This window comes from Heptranchias perlo, chromosome 16, assembly GCF_035084215.1.
Source record: "Heptranchias perlo isolate sHepPer1 chromosome 16, sHepPer1.hap1, whole genome shotgun sequence".
Taxonomy (NCBI): Eukaryota; Metazoa; Chordata; class Chondrichthyes; order Hexanchiformes; family Hexanchidae; genus Heptranchias; species Heptranchias perlo.
Window position 1 is genome coordinate 46268932 of NC_090340.1, and position 23931 is coordinate 46292862.

General features: G+C 43.2%; 1 protein-coding gene across 1 annotated transcript in view; it reads right to left on the minus strand.

The window, feature by feature from the left end:
- The window catches only part of LOC137333349 (early endosome antigen 1), a 586801-nt gene that overhangs the window by 89370 nt on the left and 473500 nt on the right, over positions 1–23931 (minus strand). Inside the window, exons 27-29 of the mRNA XM_067997503.1 lie at positions 8511–8637; positions 2275–2432; positions 537–783 (exon numbers count right to left, since the gene is read on the minus strand). Of these exons, the coding sequence (XP_067853604.1) occupies positions 537–783; positions 2275–2432; positions 8511–8637 (532 nt within the window). The remainder of the gene's footprint in view (positions 1–536; positions 784–2274; positions 2433–8510; positions 8638–23931) is intronic.

Genomic DNA, 23931 nt, shown 5'->3' on the forward strand with positions numbered 1-23931 from the left:
TCTACAGCTCCTGGTCTCAGAGAGATTCAAACATGGGCAGGAAAGATGGGCACGGATTTGGCAGTGACAACACGTTCGAGGACTTTGGAGAGGGAAGAGAGGTTGGCAATGGAGCAGTTGCTTACAAGGACATAGGATTTGAGGGTGGGTTTTTTGAGGAGGGGATGATGATGGCAGTTCAGGGCTAGGAAAGGGGGAAGCCTGGCGAGAGGTTTGGTTTGATGGGCAAGTGGAAAGGGGAGAAGCAGCACAGGCAGCTGAATAGATGGTCTCAATTTATGTCACTGGTAGGTGTTGCAAGGGTGCATTTTTGCAGGTGATTCACTACCTTTTACATATGAGTTAATTCAATGAAACAGAAAAAATAATGCAAGTGTGCAAACAGAACCTTGAACCATTTTGAATAATCTGATGTAATTTTAAAAAACCAGACATTTTAGACTGGCAAATTACGAAATGCTCTCGTTGCGTCGATGAGGTATTACGTTGGAAACTGTATACTGTAGAACGTACCAGCAAATCTCAGCATGCCTTACCAAATTCTCTGCAGTGTTTATTGGTCTTTTGTAGATCCTGTTGCAGCTGCTCTATCTCGGCCTTGAGGGAAGAGTTATCATTTTCTTTTTGCTGCTTTTCCTTTTCCAGCCTCTGAAGATCCATCTCCAGGCCTTTCACTACAGTGCCTTGCTTCTCAATTTCTGTTGCCTTCCCTTTGATACGATCACGAGCCTGGAGCAGGTCTGTTTCGGACTTCCTCAAGAGGTCATCTCTCTTCTGTATTGCCTTTGGAGGAAACCATGGAGAGTATGTAGAGTGCAAATTCACTTCTAAGGGCATTATTTAAGTGGCCCTAAACCTATGCTTAATCACTTGGATCAGAAGTTGATCGTGCCCATCAGAGGCCGCATTAAAGCTTAAATCAGAAACATCAAAGTGACTATACAGCTTCAAACATCACATCCACCACAGAAGAACTGAATTAAGAATAAAGCTACAGGCCTATGATGAAGGCACCCAGTTTCAGATCTAATTTATGGCCCTGAAATATGAATCATCAGCAGCAATTTCATTAACTTAATAGATAGGTTTTGAAATTAATATTGTTGCTAAAATGATTTTTAAAAAAAACTTTACCCACACAGGGTTACGCTTCTCATCAAAAAGCAGCTTATTTAACTGAAAGGTTTATATCAGAGAAATCATCTGCAGTTTATTTTATTCAATCAAGTTTCAATGTCTATTTTATGAAGTAGTATAAAAACGAATTGTATCCAGGTTATATTTGGCACAACACCCAAATGCACAAAAATGAATCCTTCAAAAGATAGTTGTTAGGATGAAATAGTTTTCCATAACAAATGATGAACGCTGCTATGTAGCTGTGAAATAATTAAACAATAAAAATATTTCAACACAATGTATTCCATTCGTGTGTAACTTTTGAGTCATGTCAATCCCAGTTGTATACCAGTTTTTTCCATTTCTCAGTTCCTTTATGATAATGCACAGTCAGCTTTCTGAAATGCAAGTATGATTAAATTGAACCTTTTTATCTGGGCTAAATTATGGTGTATAACAGGGCTTTATTTGAAAAATCACAGCAGGTGTTAATTTTGTTTTACTTCAGAAAAACTCCCATTGTATTACACTTTTAGGTAATTATAAATGAGAAACTTTTAAGACAGCAAATTAGTCACAAATTTGCCTCAAGCTAGTATCAGTTTTGACCAATGTTTATGTTAAATTGCTAATTACTTTTTCCACATCATTAGATAAGCAATCAATTTGTTAGCCGGCAGAGGCTGGATTAGAATAACTCTCAGGAGAGTGCAACACACATTGATAAGGGAGGTAGAATCCTGAATAAAATTAGCTATGAAGCGGTTATTTCAGAAGTTGGTCTAATGAAAACACACATCACCACAAGTAGAATTACCCCCCTCATTGGTAATACATTGGGGAGAAATTCTGCCTTTGAAACAAAGGCCTTTTCTAACCATACCTGTGAATTTCCATCTTTTTTTTGTATTTTGCAGTTAGCATTATTATCATTACTACTGAATATTTCTAATCTGTTATTTTCACTATGATTAATTAGTGCTTTGAAAATAGTCTCAAATGAAATGCAGTATTCTATTTATATCCTTGTACGCCAATAAAAAGACATTGCAGTTTGTGTTAAATATGTTTTACAATACGGCAGATTAAATTCTATATTATTTTGGGAATATACAGCTGGATGATACTATTAACCTCTCTGCTATAATTGCTCACCTGTTCTTGCTGGGTGTATAGTTTTCGACTGTTGCGGAGGTCATTTTCCTGTTGCATGATCTGCTGTTCCAGTTTGGCTGACTCCATTTGGTGTTTTTGCAACTCAGAGGCCACATCAAGTTGCAGGCTTTGGACAACCTTCTCCAAACGTGCTACATCTTTAGGTAAGGTTTAAGTTCATGAATATTATTAAAGAATTGGATGACAGTTAATAATGAATCATTTGGGTTATTCTGTACTATCTATTCTCCTCTATGTTCCACTCCTGATGTCCATACTGCTTTCACAAAAAGGGCAGATGACAAAAGGAAGGGGCCAAGGATAGATCAGATGGTTTACTAGAAAGAGGTTGATTACTATAAGTATATTGTGGCATGTTTTACATTAGAATAGTGTCAGAATTCTGATTATAGCATGGGAAACAACTGAGACCTTTAATCAGTTTGAGGTTCTGCATTCCAGCATCAGGCATTGTGACCACTGGTAGAAACATAACAATCTAACTGTCAAACTGTGACAATTGCGCTCAATCTAGGAATGTTGACTTATATTGCATATTAATGCCTTGTTTCTTAGCAGACGATCAATGGAATTGATCCTCTGCTAAGAATCTGCCTAAAATGAATGGTTTTCCCTACCTAGTAATATAATTTAAGATGCTCAAGCCCATGGTAGTTTTGGGAATTCAAAAATGTTGCATATTTTTACATGAAAACACTTCCTATCTATTCATATTTGCCCATTTGATGTTTAAACACCAAATAATAAACATCTGTGACTTCAAGCATGTTTGTGAATGGCCTGTGGGGTCAATGGGGAAAAGGGATGCAAGGATACGGTAGCATGGTGGTTATATTACTGGACTAGTAATCCAGAGGCCTTGGCTAATAATCTAGCCAAACTGTTTCAGTACAGCTACAACACTGGTATCGACCCGACAATGTGGAAAATTGCCCAGGTTTGTCCTGTCCACAAAAAGCAGGACAAATCCAACCCGGCCAATAACCACCCTATCAGCCTATTCTCAATCATCAGTAAAGTGATGGAAGGAGTCATCAACAGTACTATGAAGCAGCATTCTCACCAATAACCTGCTCACTGATGCTCAGTTTGGGTACTGCCAGGACCACTCAGCTCCACATCTCATTATATCATTGGTCCAAATATGGACACAAGAATTGAATAGCGGAGTAATTGTATTGCATGGTATTAAAAGCAATGCTGAAGCCTAAATAATTCTGTCAACAAGGCCAATAATTTGTTCGGAATACCGGTAAATTTGTTAGGCAAGAAGTCTGTCTCAATCATCCATGCTGACTTCCTCTTATACCAATCTAGATGTTTCATTATCCTCTCTTTTAGGATACGTTCCAATACTTAACTCACAGCCTCTCTATGTTCCTTTACAGATTGGTATTATGTTAGCTATTTTACAATTCTTGGCACTACTCTGATTTTTGAGGTCTTGAACAGGTGCATGCCTAACTCCTTTAGAAGAGATAATTGGTGCCAACTTTGACTTCAGTGTCTTAGATGACTTGCTCATACACTGCTGGAACTACTAAAACTGGTATTCACAGACAGTGTGATCATTAAAGGACTTGCAATGAATTCTGCAAAAGTGTACACAGTGGAAAACAGAAATCCATTTGTGACTATTCAACTTGAGCATTATATATGAAAACCATACACAACTGATGTCTTTTTCTACCAGTAGAGAAATATTAACTCACAATAGCCAAAAAAGAAGCAATGTCTGTTGGAAAATACCTGATGTGATCCATTTTTCAAAAAAATATTTTGACAAGATATTTTAAAAAGAAACAGTCTGATGTCAAATGGCAAGAGAGAATTTTTTTATAAAAAGTAGGAAAGGTAAAAAGTTTAACCTCAATTATTTGCAAAAATTTTAAATATTTATTTTTTTACTTCTTCTTTCTCTCTTTAAACACTTCTTTAATTTGATATTTCTTACACTCTCTTTATTTCACTTTCTCTAACTGTTTTAACAATTTATTTTACTGTTGTAGCTAGCACTTCCTGGTTTTGACTTGTAGCTAGCACTTCCTGGTTTTGACTTGTAGCTAGCACTTCCTGGTTTTGACTCGTAGCTTGCACTTGCTGGTTTTGACTCGTTGTAGCTTGCACTTCCTGGTTTTGACTCGTTGTAGCTTGCACTTCCTGGTTTTGACTCGTAGCTTGCACTTCCTGGTTTTGACTCGTAGCTTGCACTTCCTGGTTTTGACTCGTTGTAGCTTGCACTTCCTGGTTTTGACTCGTTGTAGCTTGCACTTCCTGGTTTTGACTCTTCTCAGCTTGTCAAGAATGCTGCAATCTGATTGGTTGAGGGGAGAGCACGCAATCCTCTCGTCGCCCACATAGGTCCTAGGTTTACAGTAGTTAATGCTGGACTGTTTTCAGGTTCCCATTAGAGGAAGTTCCCGCAGTAAGAGCCACGGATACAATATGGGTAAGTTCATCTGTAAGTAATGGCGAGCGTGGGTCGTTTGCCGCTCACAGCAATTTCCGGCCAAATATAATCCATATTGGAATAACATTATCAACATTTTTGAGCCTGATTTTCATACAAAAAGGTGTAAATGTGACATTTTTTGTACTCCTAGGAAACCATATTGGAAAAGGCAATGAAAAAGATTCAGCAAACACATTGGGCTCGATTTTCCCAGGAAATTGCGGGTGTGTTGGGGGCTCCGAAAATCAGGGAAATCCTGTTCGGGTTCGGAAGCTGGCTCCAACCCGCCAACTTCCGAGTTCCCCACGGATGCACCTGTGTGCGCGCGGGGGTCCTGAATCCGGAAGTCCCGCCGGCAATTAAAGCTGGCGGGATGATAGTTAAAGAGCCAAATGTACCTCATTGAGGTACTTAAGGCACTTTACTTGTGACATATTAGTTGGTTGGAACGATTTTTAACTTACCTGGGTGGCTTTCCCATGGCTTCTGATTCACGCCTGGTGAAAGGTGAAGGGCCGGATCAGGCAAAAAGAAACAAAATAACTTAAATAAAAAACCATTACATGAAGTTAAAACACAAAATCAACCTACCTTTCCACCATGCTCCGATGTCTCCCTCTCTAATCACTCCCTCTTCACCCCCCCATGTCCCCCCGATCTCCCCCTCTTCACCCTGATCTCCCCCGATCGTCCCCTCTCCTTCCCCGATCTTCCGTTCTAGCGCCGGATGACGTCCCGCTCTCTCTCCTTCTCTCCCCCCCTCACGTTTCAGCTCCTGACGGCATCCAGCCTGTCAATCAGGCATGAAACCCGGAGAGCACGTTAATCACCAACAATTACGGTGCGATCAGGTCGGAAACAGTAAGTTTTGATAATTCGGGTTTGCCACGCGGACCTTCACCACACCAGCCCCCCCCAAACCCGCCCACTGCCAACCCGCCACCATTTCAAAATTCAGCCCCTAATTTGAGAAGCTTCAACATTATTACAATGCTGTCAGTGCAAAACATTATAATGGTGAATTGAACTTGCAATGAACTAGGAAATAATTTTTAAACCTCCTTCAATGGAGCCATTTTCAGAGAATACTTTTAAATGACAGCTAGTTGGCTGCTATTTCTATTTCTGACCACGAAATTAATCTTTGCATCCATGCTGACCTGATTGAATCATATATTCAAACATCTGTGCAGAGTGATGCATATCATAATATCGATCTATACTGACCAACCTCAATATTCTTGACTTCAGTATTTCAGTCACTAAGCTATGCTAATGCTTCCGGGTTTTTGGTCTTTAAAATCAAAGAACATTTTCAGACTACACCAACCAGAGCGGGCAAAAATACATGATTAAGATGGTGTAAGAAAAGATCTAGTACTTCTAACCAAGATGTAATTTTTTTTTAACGTCAGGTTAAACAAGACGGTAGAACAGAAATTACATTAAAGGGATTGATTTGAACCCTACTCGCCTGGTGGAAACCGGCCCAATCAGACCATGACCAGGATATGTGTAGAGCCCCAGTACGCAAATGCCAAGTGTCACTAGGTGCTGGATTTCTACCTGTCCAACACACTGAGAAGGCCTGGTCTGGCCACGCTGGCCGAGCAGGCGCAGGACGTCCCGTCCAGCTGGACCGTCCCCCCCGACCTGTCCCAGGTGGAGAAGTTCCTGAGGAGGAACCCTTTTGACCACAAGGCCATTGGACAGTGGTCGACACGAAACGGTCTCAGAGCCCTGAAAGGAACTGAGAGGGTGGACTCGATCGGTTTCTTCCCCGACCAGATGGTTGATGCCATTTGGCAGAACGTCTCGTTGCCGGAACTGACCAACAGGTACCAGGATGTAGCCTGGATGGTGGTGAGAAAGGCCGTCCCAGTGCGGTCCTTCCAACACGCAAGGAACCTCAGCGCCAACGCGAGCTGCCCTTGAGGCTGTGGCGGGGAGGAGACCGTCATCCACCTCCTGATGGGCTGCCCCTTTGCACAGAGGGTGTGGAGAGAGATGCATTGGTATCTGTCTTGGTTCATCCCAAACAGTTCGGTAACACAGGACGCTATGCTCTATGGACTGTTCCCCGGGACGCACAATGAAACAGATATCAACTGCTGCTGGAAGACCATCAACTACCGCGGTGAAGGAGGCCCTTTGGTCAGCCAGAAACATGCTGATCTTCCAGCTGAAGGAGCTGTCCACGGCCGAGTGTTGTCAACTGGCACACTCCACGGTGCAGGAGTACGTGCTCCGGGACGCACTGAGGCGAGGTGCGACCTACACAAAGGCTCCATGGGGAAAGGCCACCCCACCTTGTATTGTATACCATGAGTCATAAGAAATACTGTGTTTGAATTGTAATAATGAGATTGCTTTGTGTACAATATGTAGTGTTCTTGGTTTGAAATGTACTGGTTTGGAATTGTGATATTTACTTTGAACTGTGTGTACCTTTAAATTCTATGAAATAAAGTATATTTTGAAATTTAAAAAAATTGCAATGTTAACCTGCAGAGTTTTGCAAGTGGAGGAGTTGTCCACCTAAAGGAGGCGGGAGCCTCATAAATGTATGCAAATTGGCATCCTATTACATCACAATCACTTTGATGCAATTCTAACTGGGGCCTGAGCGGGGAAACTGTTGCAGCTTTCCTGCTAGGCAGAAGCAGGTCTGTATCTGTTATGAGGACATAAGGTTAGTCTAAAAATTTCCTTTGTGGGGCCAGAAGGAGTAGGAGTGCTCCTCCCGGCCCCACAACGCAAGTTGCAGCCTACCCTGCCCCGCACTCCCGAAACCCCTCCTGATTATTTACCAGGAAACCAATGGTGCGGCCAAGTGCAATATGATCTTCATCTGTGGCAGTTGCTCTGGACCCTCTTCATGCCCGTTCTGGGCAGGAAGTGGACTGGAGCCGTTTAAGAGAGGCCTGGCGGTTGAAATCGCCATAGCCTCCTGCTGCCTCTGCCGGCAGGAAATCAACTGCCGAATTTAATGGCAGGACCCTATTATAATCTTTCTCTTCCGTTTCTCACCTGGCAGCCAGCCAAATTGATAGGCTGGCCGGTTGCCAGGGGGAAAAACCAGCGGCAGGAGGCCACAGCCAGGGAACCTTGGGGTGGTCCTCGGCAATCGCGAAGCAGGCTGCAAATTGGGATTTGGGGACGCCGATTGCGGGATATGCTGCAGATCGGGGGGCTGGTGGGGCGGGGGGTCGCCGATCACGGCAGGGGCTTGGGAGAGACCACGATCGTCAGAAGGGAGGCCGAAGTCTCCCTTGAGGGGCCGGCGGGAGCACTCCTGCTCCTCCTGGCCCACAAGGAGTGTTGTAAAAAGCACTTACCTTGTGGAGCCGGCAGCTCCCGCCTCCATTTCACTGCCGGGTTTCCCCAGCCCTGGGAAATCCGGCCAGCAGCAGTTAAATTTAAATCAGGCTCCCACTTGCACTGTGGGAGCCTGATTTAAATATGATAATGAAGTGTCCTGTCTTGGAGAGACGGGAAACTCGCACGGCTTGAAACCTGCTGCCGTAAAAATGGCAACAGGCACGTACATGGCAGGCTGGGGACTTGTTCCCCATTTTTTAGGGTTTAACCACCCCCTCCACCAGACCTCCTCCCGCCTGTCGTAGGGAGGTTAATATCGAGGCCCTAGTCTTTCAAACGCCTTTCTTTCTATAAAAGAAAAAGTAAACCGTATACTTGTAAGATATCAAACACTATCGATGATAATATTTTTCATCCAAATTTACAAGTGTGTTTATATTACCTTTAATACAATTATTCTTTTGTTCTGTGACAGAGGTTAACTGAATGTTCATCTTGTACAACATTCCCTGGTAATTGTTGATTTGCTGAACATGCTCAGAACTCTGATCACTGGCTTGTGCAAGATCCTGGAAATACAAATTTTAAAACAAAGGGATGATTTAATCAAACAGTCATACGAATAAGGCATTTTCACTCAATGCTCAATAAATAGTTGGACAGAAACAATGTTTATGAATCAGATTTTTAAAAAATCAAAATATAATTGCAAATTACACTCCTCCTCCATTATTTGTTATTTATTGCCTGCAATGTACCACTGGGTCACATAACTGTTGCTATATCAGCATAATGGAGTCAATATTATCATATCCTATATTTTCACAATTGCCTATTTGTGCACTGCTTGCTTATTTGGGGAAGATGTGTTATTTGGCTACGTGGTGAGACCAATGTTGCTTGTAGCCATTATTGTTGAGGATCTTAACCACAAAATATCTTTGTTTCCATTAAAAAAAAACGAAATAGCATCTGGCAAAAAACGGGCAGAAAAAGGCAGCTGTTTGGCTGCTGGCAGATGACGTTTGGGCAGCCCAGAGGCTGCCTTCCAGCTCTCCGGTAATTTGCGGGGGGAAGGTGGTTTGGCACAGTCTTGTAGGTGGGAAGGTGGGGGGGTGCAGCAGCTTGGGGTTGCAGAGGCCCTACTCCTCCTGGTCCAACAAAGAAAAGTTTCACACTTATCTTACAGGGCTTATCTTTCTGCAGACCAGGTTTCACTGAGCGGGGTGTCTCCTGCAGGCATCCCACTCAGTTGATGGTTAAGATGCCATTGGGTTCCTCATGAAATCATAGGACCTCCAACATGCATGTGTTAATGAAGCTCCCGTTACTGGTGATGAATTAAATATGTGCATTGCTGGGAAACTGGTCTCACGCCTGAAACTGATGCCATGTGAGCAGCTCGCCTGCCAAGTCCGCTTGAAGTTGAAAGCTTCCTCGCTGGAAATTGGGCCTCAGGCTACATCATCATCAGGTCCCTAGAAAATTTAGCTGGCTGTGATGCAGAGCTGTCCCGCAGGTAAGTTCTGTGGGGCGGTGGTTGAATCAACGGGAGGGGGTGTGCATTGGACGGCAGCAGTCCGTGTTACTGTTGCAGAAGCCAGGAGGAGTTCCTCTGCTCCTGGGAGAAAAACAAGAACGTATCTGTTCTTTGGAGACCTCCAGCGGTCCCTCTGCTGTAAGCCCGTTAAAAACAAAGCCAGAGATGCGCAGCCCAGTTGTTGCTGAATTTGATATCAGCGTTCTGAAACAGGTGTTAGACCCCCGATTAGCATATTCAAGGGGCCTAACACCTGTTTTAGGTGGACGTCCTGGCACTTGGAAGTCGCCGCCTGCCAGCCAGCACAATTCCGTGGCAGGGGGAATAGTGCCTGACAGTTGGTCCCAACTCCTATTTTTCACCCAGAAATCGGGCACGATGGGGGCCAATTTCTCCCCCTATATTTTTAAATGGGCCACACTTATATCGTTAAGAAACTACATCAGGTGGATAGAATGTACTAGAAAACAAATTGATGTGGCTTGGGCGTACCAGAAAACAGATTCAACTATTAAACAACAATTTTGTCCTTTTTCCTGCTGAATGAATAAAACTGATCTGGTTTCTTAAAAAATGATTTCAGATGTCAAAAGAAGCAAGATTATAATTGACGTGAAAATTAATCTCACGAAGCTGCAGTTAAACAGTGTCAGCAGGGGTTACCATCTCCGTAAACTGTGGATGACTGGCATTGTGTGACAGAGTAGTTCAGCTTGTGACCTCTGACCTATTCAGCATCTTTGTCTGCATGCAGCATGCTAAAAATTTACAGGTTTTCAAAGAGATATTCAGCATGAGTATGGAACTGTCCTGCTTAATTCAATGAACACCACTCATATTTATTGCCATTACATGACTGGAGTTCAAAATCTGATGCAGTGCTGTTAGGCATAGGTAGCATATATTAATCTGAGGTAACTCAATGATAATAATGAGCAGTACTTATTGAAATAATAAAGCATTTATTTGACACCCTTAACTTAGAATGAGTACAGAATTTTTGCCTGTTTCATTCATTTCAACAAGATAGAGAAGAAATATTTATTTCAGCAGATGGTGTGTAGTTGATGATCTGTGCAAGGTCATTTAATTTAGTTGGTGAGATTCCACCTGTGCGGGACATGAGCTTGTATGCATGTGTTTACCATACATGTATTTGGCTTGAGTATCTTACATGGATGTGTAATGAGCAGCAGTCATGCCAAGGATCTGGTGGTGTAAACCACTGCATAATATTTTGTTATTCCATTACATTGAGAATAATGGGTACCAGAGAGTGATATATGAAGCAGCACTCTAATTGATAATTCAGTTGATGTCATAAACTGGGAGAGTAATGCATATAGATTGTAACAGTTTGTTGGAGTTAAGTTTGGCAAAATGTCTTTTGGTGAATACAAAATACTGTTTTTAGGTGGATAATGGGCCAAAAACTCGGGTCCGAAACAGGCAGGGTGATCATGTCGCTTGCACGATGACATCGGCGTGACACATGGACCTTTATCAGGTTTGTGCCTTATTTAAATTTGATGGGTTAGTTCTCAGCGTGAATTGCACTGGTAATTGGACAGCTCGCTCATTGGGGGAAGGGATTTTGGGCGTACGTGATGTCAGTTCCTGATGACCTGCACATCTTAACGGGGAGGTGCAGAAGGTTGCTTCTGGTCTGGAAGGCAAAAATTGTCAACTGGGAGATTCTGTGGTAATGTCCTGGAGGCTTTAATTGAGGAAGTAAGGAGGAGGAAGAATATCCTATTTCCATCAGATGGGAGAAGAGTGCTCCATCTCACTGCCAGGGAAGCATCGACTGAGGTGTAAATGTGGTAAAGCCCCGTGCCATTTTCGGCCTCAGTGATGTGCTGGATGCCAAATCTCCAGTACACCAGTGAGACCTGGTGGGAACAAGGCCTCGGGCAAACCTGCAGATGGGAGGGCATTTAAAAAGCCCAAACACCTTCAAGATGCATTTAAGGGAAAGCTAGATAAGCATATGAGGGAGAAAGGAACGGAAGGGCATCCTGATAGGGTTAGATGAAGTAGGGAGGGAAGGGCTTGTGTGGAGCATAAACGCCGGCATAGACCAATTGGGCCGGATGGCCTGTTTCTGCACTGTAGTTTCGATGTAACTCGATGTAAGGTAAGGGCATTAGATCCAAGACCCTATTTGTAGTTTATTTTTCTTTCCACTTAAGCTTTCATGAGCCTCAGTGCCAGTTGCTGTTATTTATTTGTTTTGACCGGAGCTCCTTTTATTGGCACCACTAGGTATCCTTTGAACTGACATGTTTGGAGGAAAAGGGAACCAGCAGATGGATGTCTGGCAGCCTGATCATTGCTCTGGGTTCCCCCGCCTGCATCCCAACATCTGAAGGGAGAGGTAGCAAACCTCACTTTGGCAAAAATTGTTGATGGAGGATCCTCTTCCCAATGACAACACCCCTGTTAAAAAAAGGGGAGGGGGATAAACCCAGTACCACAGGCCAGCCAGCCTAACGGCAGTGGTGGGGAAGTGTACAGTGGTGTTCCCCTAAGGGTCTGCATTAGGACCACTGCTTGATATATATTAATGACTCGGACTTACATATAGGAGGAACAATTTCAAAGTCTGCACATGAAACAAAACTTGGAACTGCAGTAAACAATGAGGAGGATAGTAACAGACTTCAGGAGGACATAGACAGACTGGTGTAATGGGCAGATGAAATTTAATGCAGAAAAATTTGAAGTGATGCATTTTGGGAGGAAGAATGAGGAGAGGCAATACAAAGGAAATAGTACAATTTTAATGGGGGTACAGGAACAGAGACACCTGGGGGTTCACATATACAAATCTCTGAAGGTAGCAGGACAAGTTGATAAAGCTGTTAAAAAAAGCATGCGGGATCCTTGGCTTTATAAATAAAGGCATAGAGTACAAAAGCAACAAAGTTATGCTAAATCTTTATAAATCACTGGTTAGGCTTCAGCTAGAGTATTGTGCCCAATTCTGGGCACCACACTTTAGGAAGGATGTTAAGGCCTTGGAGAGGGTGCAGAGGAGATTTACCAGAATGGTACCAGGGATGAGGGACTTCAGTTACGTGGAGCTACTAGAGAAGATGGGACTGTTCTCCTTAGAGCAGAGAAGGTTAAGGGGAGATTTAATAGAGATGTTCAAAATTATGAGAGGTTTTGACAGAGTTTTTAAAAATTCGTTCATGGGATGTGGGTGTCGCTGGCGAGGCCGGCATTTATTGCCCATCCCTAATTGCCCTTGAGAAGGTGGTGGTGAGCCGCCTTCTTGAACCGCTGCAGTCCGTGTGGTGAAGGTTCTCCCACAGTGACGTTAGGAAGGGAGTTCCAGGATTTTGACCCAGTGACGATGAAGGAATGGCGATATATTTCCAAGTCGGGATGGTGTGTGTAAATAAGGGAAAAACTGTTTCCACTGGCAGGAGGGTCGGTAAACAGAGGACGCAGATTTTAAATAATTGCCAAAAGAACCAAAGGGGAGATAAGGAAAGATTTGTTTATGCAACGAGTTGTTATGATCTGGAATGCACTGCCTGAAAGGGTGGCGGAAGCAGATTCATTGTAACTTTCAAAAGGGAATTGGATACATCCTTGAAAAGGAGAAATGTGCAGGGTTAAGGGTAAAGAGCAGGGAAGTGGGTCTAATTGGATAGCTCTGGCACAGGCATGATGGGATGAATGGCCTCTTTCTGTGCTCTATGATTCTAGAAATAAAAAACATATATTTTGACAGTCCTGATTCTCTCTATGATACAACCATATTAATATATAGGGCTATGTCACTAAGAAACCATCCTTGCTAGTTGGTTTCCTATCAGAGACCCATTGTTCCAGATCTCTAAAATGAGAGGTGAGATATAGAAAATAAAGAAAGCATAAGTGGTTTTAAGTTTAAAAAATTACTTAGAAGATATAGAATCACTAGAACTAGAATAGATTAGTTAAAAATTAGGTGAAGGAAATTTTAAAAAGAGGAGTTAATGGGGAAGAGGAATGAAGAAGAGGAAGACCAGGTGAACAGGTATTTAGACATTTGAACAGCAAGTAAATATATAGTACAACTTACACAATATAGTAAATATATTAAAAAACTGTCTATAAGCAACACTATGGGAGATCAACTAGTGGTCCTTTAAAAGTGTATATTTTAGTAGCATTATGGGTTAATATTATTGTAATAGAGCTACTTTTAACATCTCACTAACAATGGTGTTATCATAATAACAGTTGGCTCAGGGAGTTTGAAATTTCCTTGACATGGGAATTTTTAAGGTGGCTAACAATAACATCCAGGGATATATCAGTGGCCCTCACATGACATTTTTGTCAATTTTAAAGTTGGATGAATGAACTTCTTGACATTTAAATCAGTTAAGTTAGTTAGCAGTTTGAGAATTGTTAAAGTGACATTTTTATAGGTGTTTTAAAATTGGATGCTACTTTTTCATTACTGCTGACAAAATTGCATTCTTGGGAATTGGATATTTCAAAAATGTCTGTTTCTGCAATTGTGTAAGATGTAAATTATGAATAAGGACTGCCATTTTACCTGCCTTTTTGGACTGAAGAAAATATGATTTTTAAAAAATCATCAAAGTCTGTTTAGTCAAATATTAAAGAACATTTAAATTCTGAAGCATAGAAGTTCCACAACATTATTGGTACAGATTTATCATAACCTGAGCAGGGAGAAGGAATTTGGGGTGGATCATGTTTTTGCCTCTTCCTGGCCTGATTCAGAAATTCTGGTGGAGGACATGTGAGCGGTTCATCCTCTTGCCCTCTCCATTGGGAGATCAATTTTGGAGCTGGGACTGGTGAGATGCCTGGTTCCCTGGAAATCCTCCCAGTTCTGCCCAGTGGTAAATAAGTTTGCATGAAGCAGCTGTGCATTCCATACAAGGGCTACAATGCCAAATCCCAGTGGCAATCAATACAAGAGAAATCAATTGGCATTTGGGAAGCAGCAAAAGAATGAAGGAGCAGCCAGAACTTTGAGTTGTGCACTATGAACACTCAGGTCAAACTGGCCCACAACTCCCTCCCCCCACACTCAGAGAACTCTGCGTTCCACCAATTCTGGACTCTTGCACATCCGCTACACCCTCTGCCATAGGGGCTGTGCCTTTAGCTGTCTAGGCCCTAAGCTCTGAAATACCCTCCCTAAACCTCTCTGCCTCTCCACCCCTCACCCACTTACCTTTTTGACCAAGCTTTTAGTTACCTCTCCTAATATCTCCTTCTTTGGCTCTGTGTCATTATGCTCTTGTGAAGTGCCTTGGGATGTTTTCCTACGTTAGACGCACTATATAAATGCTTGTTGTTACGATCTAACTGCTAGTCTCCTGCTAATCATTTTTGTTCCACAATTATTAACAACCAATCTTCTTCTTGTCCTGTGGGTTCTTATTATCAGTCTGACACAATTTGCTCATTTTTTGGTTTCTACCTAGCTTCAATTCATTGATTCCTTTCATTCCATGATTTTTTTTAAACTAGTGTTGACTTGGACTGTAATAATACATTTTTTCACGAACAGTACAAAAATAATCTCATTCTGGATTTTCACATTAATGCTTACTTGCTGACTGCATTATTTATATGCTGAAGTAGTACTTTAAATGATCACTCTCATTAGCAGTTTCGATCAAGTGTTATATTACAGTCAAAACTTATCCTTACAAATTTTTTTAGTTCTTGTTATGGGATTCACCTTATTAGTGTGTGAGATCCTTTGAAGAAAGAACAAACTTACATTTATGTAGTACTTTCATATCCTCAGGATATCTCAAAGCACTTCACAGCCAATGAATTACTTTTGAAGTATGGTCACTGTTGTTTTGTCGGGAAACACAGCAGCCAATTTAAGCAAAGCAAGATCCCACACACAGCACTAAGATAACTGACTAATTAATCTGCTTTGGTGATGTTGAGAGATTGGGCCGGACACTCTTTTCTTTGCAAAAATGCCATGGGATCTTTTACATCCGCCTGAACAGACAGTTTAACATCTCATCTAAAAGATGCCAACTCCGACAATGTTGCACGTCCTTAGTACTGTACTGGAATGTCACCTTAGATTATGTGCTCATGGCCTGGGGGAGGACTTGAACCCACAACCATCTGACTCAGAGTTGAGGGTGCTGTAAGTGAGCCAAACTGACACTTCAATTATTTTTATTTCAGCTGCAATGGGAACCAATGGAGGAAGTATGAATACATTTGGATAAACTGGGCACTTGGATGTTTTCAGTCACAACATGGGATTAAGGCATCAGAAGTAAGTAGAATAAATGCTACTAAAAATAACAGAAACTGTGAGAGAAGTGTGCCACAAAAGAGTCATAGCAAGAAAATGTTACACTTATAGGATGTAAGACTTCCAATCTATTAGAAGCAGATCTCAAGGTAAGTCAGGAAACTATATTTTATGCCATGTAAGATAGAGTATGATTATGGTCACTGATTTAATTTGATTGGAAAAGTGAAATTTCATTTTTATTACATATCATTGTGCAAGTGTTGGAGGTATTTTGGGTTCAGATGATGTAAATCATTGATTTTGATTATTATTATGTTTGTTTAGCTATGTACTCAGTTTAATGTCTTACTTTTTTAAAAAAAGTCCAGGATATAATTAAGATGGTTGCAAAGATGTTGCAGGTTGCCTGCAGGTTGGAGGTGTGTAGAAGTACTGGAAGAGAGTTTGGTCACATTGGGACAGTGGTCCATTTTTTTATATACGTTCTGGGATGTGGGCATCGCTGGCGAGGCCAGCATTTATTGCCCATCCCTAATTGCCCTTGAGAAGGTGGTGGTGAGCCGCCTTCTTGAACTGCTGCAGTCCGTGTGGTGAAGGTTCTCCCACAGTGTTGTTAGGAAGGGAGTTCCAGGATTTTGACCCAGTGACGATGAAGGAACGGCGATATATTTCCAAGTCGGGATGGTGTGTGACTTGGAGGGGAACGTGCAGGTGGTGGTGTTTCCATGTGCCTGCTGTTCTTGTCCTTCTAGGTGGTAGAGGTCGCGGGTTTGGGAGGCGCTGTCGAAGAAGCCTTGGCGAGTTGCTGCAGTGCATCCTGCACACACTGCAGCCACGGTGCGCTGGTGGTGAAGGGAGTGAATGTTTAGGGCGGTGGATGGGGTGTTAATCAAGCGGGCTGCTTTGTCCTGGATGGTGTCGAGCTTCTTGAGTGTTGTTGGAGCTGCACTCATCCAGGCAAGTGAAGAGTATTCCTTCACACTCCTGACTTGTGCCTTGTAGATGGTGGAAAGGCTTTGGGGAGTCAGGAGGTGAGTCACTCGCCGCAGAATATCCAGCCTCTGACCTGCTCTTGTAGCCACAGTATTTACATGGCTGGTCCAGTTAAGTTTCTGGTCAATGGTCATAGAGTTATAGAGCACGGATAGAGGCCCTTCGGCCCATCGTGTCCGCGCCGGCCATCAAGCCCAGTCTAATCTAATCCCATATGCCAGCATTTGGTCCGTAGCCTTGTATGCTATGGCATTTCAAGTGCTCATCCAAATGCTTCTTGAATGTTGTGAGGGTTCCTGCCTCCACAACCCTCTCAGGCAGTGAGTTCCAGACTCCAACCACCCTCTGGGTGAAAAAGTTCTTTCTCAAATCCCCTCTAAACCTCCCGCCTTTTACCTTGAATCTATGCCCCCTTGTTATAGAACCCTCAACGAAGGGAAAAAGCTCCTTAGTATCCATCCTATCTATGCCCCTCATAATTTTGTACACCTCAATCATGTCCCCCCTCAGCCTCCTCTGCTCCAAGGAAAACAAACCCAATCTTCCCAGTCTCTCTTCATAGCTGAAGCACTCCAGCCCTGGTAACATCCTGGTGAATCTCCTCTGCACCCTCTCCAAAGCGATCACATCCTTCCTGTAGTGCGGCGACCAGAACTGCACACAGTACTCCAGCTGTGGCCTAACCAGTGTTTTATACAGCTCCATCATAACCTCCTTGCTCTTATATTCTATGCCTCGGCTAATAAAGGCAAGTATCCCATATGCCTTCTTTACCACCTTATCTACCTGTTCCGCCGCCTTCAGGGATCTGTGAACTTGCACACCAAGATCCCTCTGACCCACTGTCTTGCCTAGGGTCTTCCCATTCATTGTATATTCCCTTGCCTTGTTAGTCCCTCCAAAGTGCATCACCTCGCACTTTTCCGGGTTAAATTCCATTTGCTACTGTTCCGCCCATCTGACCAACCCATCTATATCGTCCTGCAGACTGAGGCTATCCTCCTCGCTATTTACAACCCTACCAATTTTTGTATCATCAGCGAACTTACAGATCATACCTTTTACATTCATATCCAAGTCGTTAATGTAGACCACAAACAGCAAGGGCCCCAGCACAGATCCCTGTGGTACCCCACTGGCCACAGGCTTCCAGTCACAAAAACAACCTTCGACCATCACCCTCTGCCTTCTGCCACTAAGCCAGTTTTGTATCCAAAGTGCCAAGGCACCCTGGATTCCATGGGCTCGTACCTTCTTGACCAGTCTCCTGTGCGGGACTTTATCGAAGGCCTTACTGAAATCCATGTATACCACATCCACTGCGTTACCCTCATCCACGCGCCGAGTCACCCCCTCAAAAAATTCAATCAAATTAGTCAGACATGATCTTCCCTTGACAAAGCCATGTTGACTATCCCTGATTAATCCTTGCTTCTCCAAGTGGAGACTAATTTTGTCCTTCAGAATTTTTTCCAATAATTTTCCTACCACTGATGTTAGGCTCACTGGCCTGTAGTTCCCCGGTTTTTCCCTACTCCCCTTCTTGAATAATGGTACTACATTAGCGGTTCTCCAGTCCTCTGGCACATCCCCTGTGGCCAGAGAGGTTCTGAATATATGTGTTAGAGCCCCCGCAATCTCCTCCTTTGCCTCACACAGTAGCCTGGGATACATTTCGTCCGGGCCTGGGGATTTATCCATTTTTAGGCCTGCTAAAACCGCCAATACCTCCTCCCGCTCGATGTTAATATGTTCGAGTATATCACAGTCCCCCTGTCGTATTTCTATGTCGACGTCGTCCTTCTCCATAGTGAAAACAGATGCAAAAAATTCATTTAGAACCCCTCCTACATCTTCCGGCTCCACACACAGATTGCCATTTTTGTCCCTAATGGGCCCTATTTTTTCCCTAGTTATCCTCTTACCCGTAATATACTTATAAAACATCTTAGGATTTTCCTTTATTTTGCTCGCCAGTGTTTTTTCATGGCCCCTCCTTGATCTCCTAATTTCCTTTTTAAGTATCCCCCTGCACTTTTTGTACTCCTCTAGGGCTTCCTCCGTCCTTAGCCTTTTGTATCTGCCAAAAGCCCTCCTTTTTTTCCTAATCCATTCTCATATATCCCCTGACATCCAAGGTTCCCTGCAGTTCTTGGAACCACCCTTGACCTTTACGGGAACATGTTGCCATTGTATGGTCTCAATCTCCCTTCTGAAAGACTCCCATTGCTCCGATGCGGATTTTCTTACAAGCAGCTGATCCCAGTCCATTTTGGCCTGATCCTGCCTTATCCTATTAAAATCGGCCTTCCCCCAATTTAGAACCTTTATTTCCGGCCCCTCCCTGTCCTTTTCCATGACCACCTTAAATCTCACTGAATTATGGTCACTGTCACCAAAGTGCTCACCTACTAGCACTTCTTCCACTTGGCCGGCCACATTCCCTAGAATTAGGTCCAGTACCGCCCCCTCTCTTGTAGGACTTTCTACATGCTGGCTCAAAAAGCTCTCCTGGATGCACGTTAAGAATTTTGTACCCTCTAAGCCTTTTACACTCTGAGTATCCCAGTTAATATTGGAGAAGTTGAAATCCCCCACTATTATTACCCTATTATTTGCACAATTTTCTGAGATTTGCCTACATATCTGTTCCTCTATCTCCCCCTGACTGTTTGGGGGTCTATAGTACACTCCCATCAAAGTGCTTGCCCCCTTTTTGTTTTTAAGCTCCACCCATATGGCCTCATTAGAGGAACCTGCTAATATATCATCCCTCCTTATGGCAGTAATTGATTCTTTAATTAATATTGCGACCCCCCCTCCTCTTATACCTCCCCCTCTGTCTCGCCTGAAGATTCTGTACCCCGGAATATTGAGCTGCCAGTCTTGCCCCTCCCTCAACCATGTCTCTGTGACAGCAACAATATCATACTCCCATGTGTTTATCAACATCTTCAGTTCATCCACCTTATTTGCAAGACTCCTTGCATTAAAATAGATGCCATCCAGCCTTGCTCTTACATATTTGCCCTGTGTTCCAAGCTGACTTGTTTTTTTCTCAATATTTGGCTGCACATCACCCCCTATTGTAGCTCCACTCTGTATCCCATCCCCCTGCCAAGTTAGTTTAAACCCCCCCAAACAGTGCTAGCAAACCTCCCCGCAAGGATATTTGTCCCGCTCTGGTTCAGATGCAACCCGTCCGACTTGTACAAGTCCCACCTTCCCCAGAAGCAGGCCCAGTGATCCAGGATGTTGATGGTGGGGGATTTGGCGATGGTAATGCCACTGAATGTCAAGGGGAGGTGGTTAGACTCTCTCTTGTTGGAGATGGTCATTGCCTGGCACTTGTCTGGCGTGAATGTTACCTGCCACTTATCAGCCCAAGCCTGGATGTTGTCCAGGTGTTGCTGCATGCGGGCACGGACTGCTTCATTATCTGAGGGGTTGCGAATGGAACTGAACACTGTGCAATCATCAGCGAACATCCCCATTTCTGACCTTATGATGGAGGGAAGGTCATTGATGAAGCAGCTGAAGATGGTTGGGCCTAGGACACTGCCCTGAGGAACTCCTGCAGCAATGTCCTGGGGTTGAGATGATTGGCCTCCAACAACCACTACCATCTTCCTTTGTGCTAGTATGACTCCAGCCACTGGAGAGTTTTCCCCATGATTCCCACTGACTTCAATTTTACTAGGGCTCCTTGGGGCCACACTCAGTCAAATGCTGCCTTGATGTCAAGGGCAGTCACTCTCACCTCACCTCTGAAATTCAGCTCTTTTGTCCATGTTTGGACCAAGGCTGTAATGAGGTCTGGAGCCGAGTGGTCCTGGCAGAACCCAAACTGAACATTGGTGACAGGTTATTGGTGAGTAAGTGCCGCTTGATAGCACTGTCAACGACACCTTCCATCACTTTGCTGATGATTGAGAGTAGACTGATGGGGCGGTAATTGGCTGGATTGGATTTGTCCTGCTTTTTGTGGACAGGATATACCTGGGCAATTTTCCACATTGTCGGGTAGATGCCAGTACTGTAGCTGTACTGGAACAGTTTGGCTAGACGCGCGGCTAGTTCTGGAGCACAAGTCTTCAGCACTACAGCCGGGATGTTGTTGGGGCCCATAGCCTTTGCTGTATCCAGTGCACTCAGCTGTTTCTTGATGTCACGTGGAGTGAATCAAATTGGCTAAAGACTGGCTTCTGTGATGCCGGGTGATCCATCCGGTTTTATTCTTATTATGACTTTTTTTTAGCGAGATTGTACAACTGAGTGGCTTGCTAGGCCATTTCAGAGGGCAGTTAAGAATCAACCACATTGCTGTGGGTCTGGAGTCACATATAGGCCAGGCCGGGTAAGGATGGCAGGTTTCCTTCCCTAAAGGACATTGGTGAACCAGATGGATTTTTACAACAATCCGGTAGTTTCGTGACCACCATTACTGATACTAGTCCAGAGGTTTGGAAGCAGTGGGAGTTTCGGGAGGGTCTCCTTGGGTCTGGGAGTAGTAGGAGGAGGGGTTCCGGGATATGGGAGTATTGGGTGTGGCGTTTTAGAAGTATGGAAATGGTGGTGGGTGTTCCAGATGTGGACTGTGGTTTTGGGATGGGGAATAATGGGATTGTGGTGGAGTTGAATCTTAGAGGATGGAAACAGTGAGAGGTTAGGTTTCAGTATCTGGGAATGGTATCCCTGTGGTCTGAGAGCAATATCAGGTGAATGGCGAGGTTTATACATAGAAATACATAGAAGTTACAACGCAAAAACGGGTCATTTGGCCTAACTAGTCCGTGCCTGCTTTTACCCTCCACGAATGCAAATAGTCCTAATCACATTTACCCGCCCCGTTCCTCTATCCCTTTAACTTTCATTCACCTATCCAATCTAATTTTGAATAATGACATAATTTCTGCTTCAACCATTAACCCTGGAAGTGAATTTGACAGCCTCATGGCTATCTGTGTAAAAAAGTTTCTCACTCTGTTCTAAATCTCTTGCATTTAATCTTGTATCAATGGCCCCTCATTCTAGACCCCTCAACTATTGGAAACAGTCTGCTTCTATCCACCTTGTTCCATCCTTTCATAATTTTCTGAACAGCAGACAGGGTGGTGGGCCCTGGGAATATTGAGAAAGTGGGTGCATGGATATGGGATTACTCGGAGGAGGATGCTGTGATCTGGAACCATTGGTAGGGAGGTCACGGGTGTGGGAGCGGAGGATGTTTGCATAATGCAGAAACATTGGGGACTCAGTGCGAGGGTCTGGGATGATTGGGTGGAGAGGCCTTGGGATCTGGGAAGCTAGGTTGTGGAATTAACGGGGAAGAACCTGGTATGTGGTAGTGTTGAGAGACTGCTGATGTCTGGTGGTGTTTTGGGTATAGGGGGTGAAGAAGAATGAAGACTGCAAGCTTTCCATGTGTTTATAACAGTGCTTTCCCAGCAATGAGTTCAGAAACTTGTTTTAATTATTTAAAAGTAGACTGCCGACAAGTAAACAACTAAGAGAAGCATGCCAAGTTCAGTGCTAGAAAAGTCCTTTGTGGAAACTATTAGTAAAAGTACAGTAAACACTTTAAGCAACTTAAAGACTTCCTGGGTCACAGTTGGGAACATGGTTATATGCCTTTTCTTGGCCGGGGGGCGGGGGGGGGGGGGGGCGGTGGGAGGATGGTTTGCCACGAGTGCTCAGGGGGAGGAGGGATGAGGAAAAGTGACAGGAGGGTGTGGGGAGAGTTGGAGGAGGGAGTGCCAGGTGAGAGGCCTGATTATTACAGTGCTTAAGCAGGTGGTGCTGTTGTTACCTTGGAAATAGAGTTGGGAGCACTCAATCAGAGGAGAGTACAATAATTAGGCATAATATTATTATAAAGCAGACATACAGGCATGGCAGAAATAGACTGACAGAAAAAGTGTGACAAGAAATTGTTTTAGGAAGTGCGTGCTATGTGCAGGACTTTCAATATTAGATAAATAGATATGTACCTACTATGGATAGATATTCCAATTCAATAAGTAAAAGGAACACTGACTATTCAAAAGCAGCACCTCAGAAGGTACAAAAACAAATCTTTTTCTACAGTTATTTCAGTCTGTTTATATGTCAATTTAATCAACATTATTGAAAGCTGATAAAGCATAAAATATTAAAACCACCACGGCTTAAAAATTAGATAATAAATAAATGACAATGCTAAGACTATCTACAAAACTATTTAGAGACAATACCACATGTGGCTCCATATGCACCTCAGCTGAAAACAATCAATTAATGGTCCTTAAAGTAAAGCTATCAGCTTTATTTGCAAGACTTGAAATGCACAGCAAAATGCTGTAAATCTTGTTACAAGGAGTGGAAGTACTTCTTTAAATGTAATGCTACCAATTTGTCAGTTCTGCTAGTCAACATCATATCACATTAATACCTTTTGTTGGGTGGACTAATACTTCATTTTTAAAAGCAGTAATTCCTGTCAAATAAGAATGAATAATACCCAAATTGTAAAGAAATAACCAAATACAACGCAATCAATCTTGAATCATGAATGTCTCAAAAAGATCTTACCCATTTCTGTCATCATGCTAAGACTGCATTTCATAACTATCAATAATTCACACAACATAACTCCAGATAACTCAAAATTACCATGTCATTTGTTTAAAGGGGCACTAAACACTAATTGAAAATTTGGAAAGGAAACAATCCACTTAGTAGAATGGGAAATTAATGTTTCTGTCTGGTTATATAGTGTGATTAGTACCAGAAATTTCATGTGGAAATGCTGTGATTTTGCTTTAAATGAGCACATCATTCTGTACATTATGATGTGTGTGTGTGTGTGTGTGTGTGTGTGTGTGTGTCTGTGTGTATATGTGGGGGGGGGGTTACTGGTAGGTGGGTGCTGTGTGCCTCGTGCTACTTGACTAGCCTGAACTCCTTCCTTTGCTCCTCATTTTCTTCTCCCAAAAGACAAAGATAGGGGTATTTTCAATGCAAAACCCATCGTGGCCCCTTTAGAATGGGGGTGTATGGGTGTGAAATGGGAGCCCC